The sequence below is a fragment of the Lissotriton vulgaris genome, chromosome 6, assembly GCF_964263255.1.
Source record: "Lissotriton vulgaris chromosome 6, aLisVul1.2, whole genome shotgun sequence".
Taxonomy (NCBI): Eukaryota; Metazoa; Chordata; class Amphibia; order Caudata; family Salamandridae; genus Lissotriton; species Lissotriton vulgaris.
Window position 1 is genome coordinate 1,406,897,936 of NC_141694.1, and position 12,347 is coordinate 1,406,910,282.

A 12,347-nucleotide genomic window follows, 5' to 3' on the forward strand; every position below is an offset into this window, starting at 1 on the left:
AGGAGGCTGAACATCATATGGCTGTTAAGGTCCAAAAACCTGCAGCTCTCTTTTCCTATCACTATTGCCACTAGAACCACATGTGACAATACAGAGTTGTGAGAAAGGAGTTACGTGGATCACCAAGCTGGAATTGTGGTTACAGCCTGTCAAATAAGTTTAGAATGTAGAGTGGGAGAAAGGATGGGATAGAGGAAGGAAGAGAGGGATGACTAATGTATACATTGTAGAGATGTATGTCTAACCTGAAAGCCACATGTTCAAATCCTAGTAGATCCACTCAGTCTTTCACACTTCTGAGCTTGATAAAATGGATATCAGTGGTTTGGGTAATAACTAACACCTGTCATCAACACTTAAACCAAACAATACAGTGTATTACCATGGCTGCTCACCGATTAATATTGTAAAACTGTTTGCCCTTGACAAACTGACCGGAAGCCACAGAACCTCAGCTGTTGGCTATTGTAGACCCAACCATGCAGAGAAAAGTGATACGGTGGTTGGTCTCTTCATGCCAAAGGCTCCTCCCTTTGCAGCTCCGTAGCTCTGGAAAACGGCAACAGCCACAGCAGTAATTGCTCTCCGGTCCCAAGGAATCAGTTCCTCTGTTACTGCTCTGCTTGCTTTTTCATGACTTATGTGATGGAGTTTCATCATGTCTCGTTTCAATGTTATTACTACTGCTGCCTGAGACCCAAGCAAGTACAACTGGTATAACCTGTAGGCCCTCGGATTCTGTAAGGTCTAAGAGTAGTAGCACTACTGTATGAGCAAACAGGATTTGCCTACCCCTGCTGCCTATGCCACGTGATCACGAGATGCATGCAACTTTTCATTTTGCCATCTTGACCTTTCTAGCATACAATATGTCTGAGAATCTACTTGCAATGAGAGAGAAAGGAAAACAGGAAGTAAAAAAAAGATCCTGTAGACATTTTGAGAAACTGCCAAGTAGTCATTTGGTAAATAAGCAGTACATGTTGATGAGCACAAAAAAGTCTCGGAAAGTTTGCCTGACACACCACAATATTATTAGACTATTTCCTGATTGCCCCTCCAGAAACTTTAGAATTTTAGTCAATCAATGTGAAAGTTGTGCTGCAGAAAAACAACATTACGGCATTTTCTTTTTTGAAAATCTGGGATGTGGGAGGGAGAGCTTTCCCAAATTGCATGTAGCTCCCAATGTGACATTCCATGCAGATGGTTGTGCCCAGCTACTTTGAATGTTCACCATCCAACACTGGAACACTCGGTCCTGAACCCAACTACATCTGCTCACTAGCTTCTTGGGCCCTGATTTGTTTGCATTGACGTTCGACTTGAGCACTCTACCTCAAGAAGAGACTTCAGAATGACAGAAGGACATGGGATATGGAGAGTCAATCCTCACATTCTTAAATTCCTACATTCAGCTTTTCCTCAATATATACTTTGAGGTTAAATTACGTGTTAAATGACGTGTTCTGAAGTGGCCAACACTGTACACACCTGTGCAATAAATAAATATAAAGCTTAAAGGTGTTGTCTTTTAACCATGCACAATTAAAAAGCATCTTGTCGACCACAAACGTATTTACAGTGCAATTGTCTTGCTGTATGAGGCCCCTGTGGTGTTGCTGATTTCTTAGCCTGGTGTGCATAAAGTATATTTTATGATTGTACTAATTTAAGAAACTATAACGAAATGGGTTGCGTCGTTGAGGGCCCACGTCCGTCACAATAACGTACGTTTAGAAAACGAATTTGGGAACCACTGCGGTGATTTGGTTGGTTGCCTTGGAACTGCAATGAGAAAACACATATTTAAATAGACAGAAAAGAAAACGGCGAAATTCTTACTTGATATTGCAGCCCAGTGCAGAGAACGAGGTGGTCATATGGCACCCTCTCGGTTTTGGAAACCGACACGCACTTGGCATCTCGGTCTATGCCCGTCATTTTACCAACCACAACATTAACCCAGGATCGGAGTGACATCAGCGCATAATCTTTATCATTAAAGCAGTGGCTGTGAAGAGAAAACATCCAAAAGTGACATTTTAGCAGCTGACAGCAGGCATTAATTAGACATCTGGTGGGCTGGTGGCGGGCCCCGAGCGGTCCCAGCCTGTTATCTTGCTGTGAGCGCCCCGAAGCCCGTGGCACGAAATTACTCATTAAGAAACACTCACTTACAAATTGACGTCTTCCTGTTGAAGCCAAATAATGCCTTCTAGCACTGGCCCGTCCCACAAAGAGAAATAAAACACGAATTGCTATGTTAACTACGGCCGTTTACTTTTAGCTTGCCTCCAACGTATGGCGCACACGGCGGCCTTTTGTTGCGCGCTGTATTTTGGTGGCTTCCGGGCAGCTGAGAGACAAGGCCCAGCCTGCCTGTTTCCCAGGCACCGGCCACAAACAGCTGACTAATCACTGCTGCAGGCAGGCCTGCTATTTAACAGCGCCGTAAAAACCCGCGTTGGCTTCACCCCCTCCCCCTAAAGAGCCCCTCAGTTATTCCTCTTCGCAGTCAGGCTTGCCGCATCCATTCTGATACACACACCCATGTTCGTTACGAAAAGCGGTCTCTCTCAATGTTTTTGTGAGTCAAGTAATAGATCTGTATGTAAGGCCACACAGGCAGCAGAATAGGTATACAGTCCAGATGATTGGCCATGATTGTGAGAAGACACTAAAACATCATTCTTATTTTATGCACAAAATATACTTGAATCAAGGACCAGGCCATTGCCAGGGTGGGTGGTTCCGAGGGTAGCTGGAAGAGAGTCACAGCTGGGGTGCAGCAGCTACACCACTCAAGTAGAGTAAAATGATGCCCCCCACCCTGTAGAAAATGTAGAAGGGCCCCTTAGTATCCCCTATCTCACATATATTAATTGGTCTTGAGCTGAATGGGGACCTCCTGAAGAGTTTGGGGAAGGGGGGGGGGCTGCAGGTGCCTGTGCAATGCCCCACTGCAATGGTTCTCAAGACTGTTGAGTTGACTAATAAGAGTGGACAACTGCAGGAAGGCAGTGGCATAACCAAAGATATGGGGGGGGGGGGGGGGGGGTCGCGCCTGCAAGGTACATCGAGGGGGGCCCACACTCTGGACCCAGTCAGGAGCTCTCGGTGCACAGGCCCGCCACCGGTGCACAATGCAGGAGGGAGGGCCTGGAGGTCCCCCCCTCCACAGGTGGGGCTGTGGGAGCTAATGTTACACCTCTGCAGGAAGGGAGGAGTCAGCACAAGGTTCACTGGTGTTTAGGGACTGAAAACCAGTTGAGGTTTTCAGATTGCAGTTCTGGTATTGCACCATAATACTATAAACACAAATGGTATCTAGGGGTCAAGTGATGATGTAACTCAACTGTGGACACCGACCTCAACACAATACAAAAGAGCAGTGGAAACCCAAAAATTCTTCTAAGTGTGACATATATTCTCTGAGCTAAGACTCAAGGGCATGGGTGAATATTCCCATCAGTAGCCGCTCTGTACAGCCCTTTTTAACATCATGTGGGTTCTCCTTGCCCAGGAGACAAAGGAACACAACCTACAGATATTCACAAGGCTGTGTATAAACCTTAACAAAATGTGTTATCAAGAAGGGTGGTATTTGAAAGGTTTTAAATATATGTGTGGCCGCTGAATAAGCAGTGCAAAAATGTGAGTGAAAAGTAATCAGTGAGAAAAGGGATACAATTGGATAAACTGAGTAGATATTAGAATTTAATATTATCTCTCAATTTTCCAAATCTAAAAATAAAGTGAAAAAACAGATTTAACAAAATATCTGTGAGCAATAATGGTCGACATGTTTCAGCATTCAAGTGGAAACATACCAATGCTTTCTTCAGGACCCGATGATAACTACTGCTCATATAATGTGCAATTTAAAAAAATATCACCTGCAATGTTCAGGTTATGTACTCCACCACATACCATTAGTTGTGGTGATGGCGCTTCACCCCACCTGGCAGCAGCTCAGGTTTAGAGGAGCACCGTTCTTTCCGTCAGTGTCTCCGGACTAGCGTCTGCGCTGTCTGGGGAGGCACCCAATATGCACCATAATAGACAGGAGATCGGGGACTGCAGTGCCATCTGCAGCCCAGGCGACAAGTACAAACAGTTTAAAGGTTGCCAGCTGACCCAGCAGAAGTAGGGAGAAGTGGATGAAGATCCGGCAAGAGTAAAAACTGCATGGGTAGTAAAGTTGATGAATTTGTTAGGAAGGAGAAGGGGTTCTGGGGAAGCTAAATAGGAGATTTTTGTAGTCGTCAACCCTACCTGCGAGGAAGGTGATGATGAGGGATTTGACTGAGTCAAAGAGAAAATATGGGTGAACATTCAAGATGCTGTGTAGTTTGAAGCTGGTGGTGTAACAGGTGAGATCATGAAAGACAGAAACCAAGACTGAAATTGAATTAAAGGTCAAGGTTCTCATGGTGAGAGAGGATATTTTTATCAACTGAGGGAAAGTTTATGGGAGGAGATGTGGCCTAGTGACTAAATAGAACAGGGGTACCTAACTTCCATAGGCACTGGAGGTAAGGGTACTGGGGGTGCTGTAGCACCCCAAAAATAATTATGCTGAGGTTCAGATGGTGAATCAGCAATAAAGGTGCGTTTTTTATATTGTCTCATTTCCGGTGCGTTCAAAAATAGAGGTCCAATGTCAGGCCATGTATTCTGACAAACTGCTGCTTATTTTTTAACATGGGGACTGGTGTATACATTTCCTTCTCTGACTGCAAATTGAGAGGTGTTTGAACTATATAACATTGTTGCTGGGGTTCAGAGAGTGTGAAAGGAATAACTGTAAGCTGCCAATTCTTTAACACATAAAAAGTTTTAAATATCTGTAAATGAACTCTGTATTTTTCACAATATATTAGCAGTTATAAAAGTACAAATGAAGCACATTTTTTGTAATTCTGTAGTGCGATGGACACAGAGATTTTAATAGGATCAAAACAAATCAAGACAAAGCCCAAATGATAAATATTAGCTGAAACCCAATTTCAGTGCATTATCTTTTTGTGTGCTAAATGGTTTTATAAGCACATCTGTATTTTTGTGCAGATTTAGTGATCATTTATATGTAAAATGTACTGCGTCTAAATGAGAGTGTGTTATCACACCATGATTTAGTCATTTTTTTTTGGACAGGGAGGTCAAAAATGCACCCGCGGCTACATAGCACATCCTTACCATTCTCCTGCTGAACGAGCGTTGGTCATTTGCTACACTTGTTCTTTGTGTGATGCTTGGATTGTTCACTATCCCTATGACTTCAGTGATGTCACACTGATGGCAGCACACCTAGTCTGAAGATTGTTCCAGCACCACTTCTAGCTTCTAAATAATTTCTTCAGCACTTAACTTGAAAATCATATGATTCTGGGCTAATCACTGAATCTCTATGTATTAAACTGCAAATGTGTGCCATGTATTGCAATTGTAAAAACATGTGAAATACAGGGTAACTGTATTTCAAAAAGTGTCAATCTACATGATCAAGTATCATCTCCCAACTAATCTATTATCGTGCAGCACGCTCTTGGTCTCCAGCCAGGCTTGTGAAATATAAACACCAAAACATAGCATTGTTGAAGGATGCTGGGAAGTATTTATTTCTGCAAAGCAAACAATGGAATTCTCGGATGTTGCCAATTCAGACACTAAGCATTCAGAACAAGAAATTGCCGTATTCCATCACCAGCACTCTGAATACCCTCCTCATAAGTCTCATGTAAGTAATATTCATGTCAGAAAGTGGCTTACGCAAACACTACTCGAGAAAGAGTATAGTCAGCATATGGAATGGTACATTTTATTGGTTAATTTTATTGGACATCTTCCAAATATATCAAATATTTTGAGTAAAAAGTCACATATTTTAAAGAACAAGTTACTTACCTTTGTAACGCATTATCTGGTAGGGACAGGATCTAGCTGTAGATTCCTTACTTTAGAATTCTCCCCCAGGCACGAGACTGGATTTAGAATTTTTTTCTCCATAGCACGGCTGCGCACCGGCAGAGGGTGGTGCACGTCTCTGTATCGACACCGTCCAACGGATGTGACGTTGACGGAGTCCATATAACCTCCCTTGCCGACGTGATGATGTCAGTTTCTTCTGTGACTATTTTCCTCACTCAAAACGTGGAGCCACGTATAGAAACTGTCTATTGAACACGTGCTAAAACAGAAGACACTCATGTGCCAAATAATTACAGAATTTCTAACCAAAATTCAGTACATGTATAGCTTAACATAAACCTTGAGATGAAATAGAAATCATAAATCCAATAATCACTGGATTACCTCTCTTTGTTTTTTTTTTGTTGACGTGAAAGACCCAACAAACTAATTGAGACAAAGAAGGACTCAGTTCGCAGAGTGGAGAGGATGGATGGGTCGTTAAGGAATGTGTGACTAGATCCTGTCTCTACCAGATAATGCGTTACCAAAGGTAAGTCATTTTTTCATCTGATAGAAACATCTAGCAACAGATTCCTTCAAATTCCAAAGCTATACCATTCCCGGAGGATGGTCTACAAACTGCAACAATGAAAAGTCTCACTACTAAGACCAACCCAGTCTAGCACAAGAGAAAAGTCCAGAAAAGTATAATAATGTAGGTGAGCAGAAACAACCCAACCCTATACAGTCCTCCAGAAGGGACCATAGGTAAATAAATCCGCGAGACAAATAAACCATGGGAACAACATAGCAAAGTCAGTAAGACAAAACGGCTTTAGAAGTTCTCACCTCACAATAACTGTGGACAGAATCACAGTTACAAACAATTTAAGACAATAAAAGCATGGGAACAATATTATTCATGACAATAAGACTTTATGCATAATTATTTGGTATTTACTCAAGTCCGAACAGTATGTACAAACCTTAAACTCATAACAGCTGCCTGTGCCACTGAACAACACCTGTAAACCATATAAGGTCGGGTCTGCTCTGTAAACTACACAGAGAAAATCCATCCCCCATGGAGAAAATAAATGTTCATATAAAAAAAAGTCAAAGACAGCAAAAGCCCCTAATGACATTGAAGCAATCATTGTATAGGAAAAAGAACTAGAGATGTACAAGTACCTCTAGAATATCCCCTAAATACAAAAGTACATATATATCTGGAGACATAGGAGTAAAATAATTAAACTTATATGTATCAACAAAAGAACGTTTATATTAAAAGATAGATCATAAAGACAAATGATCCTCAGGCAACAGTGACATAACAGTATGTGACCATAGCAGAATCATACCCTTAGAAAAGCAACCGCATCCAACCCATCAAAGTAATTCAAGCTGCCTAAAAGACCACCATTAAACAATGGCAGCATAAAATCGAAGAAATCTTGATTGCCTAACTAAATCCGAGGTCTTCACAAGTCCTTGCTTTATGAATAGAAATCATCTACTGATGGTCTGGTAAAAGACAAAGACCTAAAACTTTAATAAAAAGATTCCAAATTAAAATTATCTGACCAATGTGTGAACCCAACTTATAGTCCCTAGAGTCAGGAAATAAGGAAAAGAGTTGCCTATCAGCAAATATAGACAGGTAGATAATGAAAGAAATTGACCTCTGAGAGAGCACCAATCCAGAATGTCAGGAATAAAAGTCTTCTTCAAAGGTAGAAATTACGAGGCCCACGCCTCTCCACCTCAAGGATCAACCTATATTAATTCTTCATAGAGAAGAAATGGTAAACCATTATAGGGAAACGTTTCTAAGAAACAAAGAAAATCTCTAGCAAAAACACACAGCGTTATGACAATCCAGAAAAAGGCAACACATTAAATAATCTTTTCAAATAGAAGGAATCGAATCGCCTAAGATACTATATCTGCCTGAAGACCTATAGCACAAGTTACTTACCTTCGGTAAAGATATATCTGTAAGAAACATTAGTAGTGATAGATTCCTTACCTTAGAATTACCCCCAGGCGTTTGACTGGATCCGGAAAATTTTCATCAGCAGTACCCCTGCACGTCGTCGTGCGGCTTCGCGTGCGTCGTTGACGCCGGGATGACGTAGCTGGACCTACTTAGACGTGTCCACGTGCGCGTCAGTTCTGTACATGACTTTCCGAACCAGGTACGCAGAGCCATGCCATGAAACTAGGGTCCTAAAAGGGATGACCTTAACCCTGGAAATCAATTCGCAGAGCAGGGAGGATGGGTGGGTCAGTAAGGAATCTATCACTACACATGTTTCTTACATATATATTGTTACAGAAGGTAAGTAACTTGTGCATCTGAAAGAAACACATAGTGATAGATTCCTTACCTTAGAATAGATACCCCAGCAATACCAACCCCGGTGTGGGTCTGTGAACCAAGATCACACCAGAAAGTGCTGGAGAACAGAACAGCCAAAGAAGCCGTCTCTCTGGACTTGGCTGTCCAGGCAGTAATGCTTGGTAAACATGTGCATCAAGGCCCACATAGCTGCCAGACAGATTTCATGCAGGGGAACTCCACAACCCAAAGCAGTAGTGGTTGCCGTCGCCCTGGTAGATTGTGCGTGTAGCCCCACCGAAGGCTCCTTTTTAGTCAAAGAATAACAAGCCTTTATGCACAGAACGACCCATCAAGAGATGGTCCGCTTGTGCACGGCCCAACCTTTCTTGGCGCCCACATAGCTAAAAAAGAGCTGGACATCCACCCGGAACTGTTGTGTGCGGTTGAGGTAGAATGAGAGTGCACGTTTTGGGTCCAGACAGTGGAGCCTCTCTTCCTCTTTTGAGGGATTAGGAGGCGGTAAGAAGGTGGGCAAAGTGATAGTCTGCCCGATGTGAAAGTCAGTGACAACCTTTGGCAGAAAAGATGGACGAGCCCTCAGAACAACTTTGACCGGCTGGACTCGGAGAAATGGAGGTTTAGAAGAAAGAGCCTGGAGCTCACTCTTCTGGCAGAGGTGATGGCAACCAGGAAAGCAGTCTTTAAAGTGAGAAGATGTAGAGGACAATTGTGAAGTGGCTCATAGGGAGTACACATCAGATAGGTCTGAACCAGGTTTAAGTCCCACTGAGGCATTATGAAAGGAACAGGAGGGAAAATATGAGTAATGCCTTTTAAGAATCTATTTACAACAGGGGATTTGAAAAGGGAAGGCTGATCTGGAAGCCGTAAAAGGGCTGAAATGGCAGAGAGATAGCCCTTGACGGTGCCCAGAGCAGAGCCCTGCTGGGCCAAAGAAAGGAGAAATAGAAGGACCTCTGAAAGAGGGGCAGAAAGGGGATCCACAGCCTTCGCTGTACACCATGCCACAAATGTATTCCACCTGCAGGTGTATACCGTTTTAGTGGAGGGACGTCTGGCTGCCAAGATAACATCACAAACTTCGGGAGGCAGGTCAAAAGATGTCAACTGACGCCGCTCAATCTCCACGCAAGGAGGAGGAGGCTGGACAGGTTCGGGTGGAGGACCCTCGCCTGCTGCTTTGACATAAGATCCTCCCGAAGATGCAGTCAGAGCGGGGGATCGATCGCCATGCTGAGTAGCTCGGGATACCATACTCTTCGAGCCCAGTCCGGAGCTACAAGAATGACTTGGGCCCAGTCGTGCTTGATCTTCTTCAGCACTCTGGGTAGAAGTGGTATAGGCGGAAAGGCGTATAGTAGACTGCAACTCCACTCGCGACGAAAAGCATTGCCTAGCGAGTGCCGCCTTGACAATTCCAACCCGCAGAACTGATGACATTATGCATTTACTTTGTTGGTGTCTAGATCTAACCAAGGCTCTCCCCACTGCTGAAAGAGACCTTGCGCCACGTCCGAGTTCAGACGCTATTCGTGATCCATCATGCACCGGCGGCTGAGTTTGTCCGCCCTGGTGTTCAGTGAACCTGCCAGGTGTTGAACCACCAGGGAAATGCCCTGTTGTTCTAGCCATGTCCAGAGGCGCAGAGCCTCTTGACATAGGGTCCAGGAACCCACCCGCCCTGTTTGTTGCAGTACCACATGATGGTGGTGTTGCCTGTGAACACCTGCAATACTCTCCCCATGACAGAGGGAAGGAATGCCTTCAGTGCAAGTCGGATCGCCCGAAGCTCCAGAAGGTTGATATGGAGCCAGGACTCCGCAGGAGACAAGAGGTCTCTGATCTCCTCCTCTCATGTGTCCGCCCCATCCCAGAAGAGATGCATCCATCACAACTGTGTGTTCCGGTTGGGGAAGGGAGAGGGATCTGCCATTGACCCAATTGCGATTTGTGAGCCACCACTGCAATTGTCGTGCAGTGCCCTCCGAGATCTGGACGTGATCGGACAGGTTGCCCTGATGCTGTGCCCACTGGAACTTCAGGTCCCACTGCAGAGCCCGCATGTGCCATCTGGCATGATCCACTAGCAGGATGCAGGAGGCCATCAGGCCCAGTAGCCGGAGGGTCATCCTGACCTAAACCCGGGAAAGAGGCTGAAAGATCGGAATCATAACCTGAATATCCCAGACTCGCTGTTTGGGAGGATAAACCCGAAACTGCGCCGAGTCCAGAACCGCTCCGATGAAGAGGAGCTTCTGAGAGGGAATCAGGTGCGACTTCGGCACGTTGTTGGAAAACCCCAGCAAATGCAGGAGGTCGGCTATAGTCTGGAGGTGGGAGAGGACTGCTTGGGGCGAGCCTGCCTTCAACAGCCAGTCGTTGAGATAGGGGAAGACTGGAACCCCTGATCTGCGCAGATGAGCTGCAACCACCGCCATCACTTTCGTGAACACCTGAGGGTCGCTGGTAAGGCCAAAGAGGAGAACGGTAAACTGAAAGTGCTCGTGGCTTACCGTGAACCGCAAGTAATGCCGGTGGGCCGGCAGGACGGGATGTGGAAATATGCGTCCTGCAAGTCCAACGCTACCATCCAGTCTCCAGGGTCGAGGGCAGACAAAATCTGAGCTAGCGTCAACATCTTGAACTTTTCTTTCCGGAGGAAGCGGTTGACGTTCCTGAAGTCCAAGATAGGATGCATGCCCTTGTCCTTCTTGGGGACCAGAAAATAGTGGAAATAACAACCACAACATACTGTGGTTCTGAAATTCTCAAACCTGTCTGCATTTTAATCTTGCTCTCACGTAGGCCAGTGAAGTGGGCCCAACGAGCAAGTGGCTTTGCCCTCTGAGTTCATGCATATATTAATTTGGGTTTATCTGACTCTGAATGAACTGCAGAGAGAGTAACCCTTTTCACCTGAAACTGACCTTTTGCAAAACCAGTTTCGCTAGCTGATCGTTGTCTGAGTTTTTCAATCACTGTTCAGGACCTTGTTAACCATTAGTTTCCTTGCGCATATGTTATCTTAAACAACATCTAAATGGTCTCTTTCCTTAAAGACTTTCTTTTCTGAAACTTGGGTTTTTGCTATGTATCGTGACTGCCATCTAGTGTTACTTTTTATGTAGGCTTCAGAAGTTAGTTTGTGAGCAAAGCAGTCTGACCTGTTGTGAATCACATATACACATTAACCAGGGATTTCTTCGTGCGCTGGAGTTAATTTTAGAAGCTGGCCTTTCACCTAGGAATTGAACCTGCCAAGCCAATTTCCCTGCAAGATCGTTATTTACTTTTTCCAATCACTATTCAAGACATTTGTTAACTTTTAAAGTTTCTTTACGTATTTGTTATCTGGCACATTATCTGAAACTACTTTTTCTGACTATTTCTCCATTTCATGGGTTATGCTTTCAATTAAGGGTTTGTGCGGGCCTTCCAGATTATTATTTAGATATGCCTAAATATTAACTTGTGGGTTGGGACACTGTAAAATGAGCTTTACTGTATGATGCTGTGTGATGTCATGTACTTTCTATTGGTTGAATTTTGGTGCAGGGGTGTGCATTTTAAATGTACCTTTTTGTGTATAAATAGGGATGTCTCGCCTTAGTAAAATTGAGCAGATTCTTGAGTTGTACACTGTGTGGTATTGCTGTGATTTCTGCTACTAGCTGCACCTAATAAATTTGATCTCTGACGCCACCTAGAAGTATTCCGTGTCTCTGTATACCAAGGCAAGGGAACCTAGAGGACTCTGGGCGTGTCCCTGACGCCGCTGGGTACTTGAAAACCCGGTTCTTCAGTTGGCGCGACCAACGCGGGCCGACTTCAGTGGTACCTGAAGTCAAGCCTGAAGATTGCGAGGAGCCACGTGAGGAAATTCTGGAGGAGGGCCCCCACTTCATCGACCCCTGCATGTCGGCGTGGACCAAAGGACTTTTCTGCGAGGCTTCCCGCTTTCCAACGGCTGCGAAGGACTGCTGCCCTGACTGTCGCCTTGTCTTGGACCCTCCGATTGATGTTTGTAAAGCGAGACGACAGACGGTCTTCTGGTGGCGTGACA

At 44.5% G+C, this 12,347-nt stretch overlaps 1 protein-coding gene across 3 annotated transcripts in view; it reads right to left on the minus strand.

Annotated features, from left to right (window-relative positions):
• CFAP61 (cilia and flagella associated protein 61) overlaps nt 1-12,347 on the minus strand; it is a 1,856,219-nt gene that overhangs the window by 689,631 nt on the left and 1,154,241 nt on the right. For all 3 annotated transcript variants that reach the window (XM_086927518.1, XM_086927517.1, XM_086927519.1), the window contains one exon: nt 1,846-2,014. In XM_086927518.1, the coding sequence (XP_086783644.1) occupies nt 1,846-2,014 (169 nt within the window). The remainder of the gene's footprint in view (nt 1-1,845; nt 2,015-12,347) is intronic.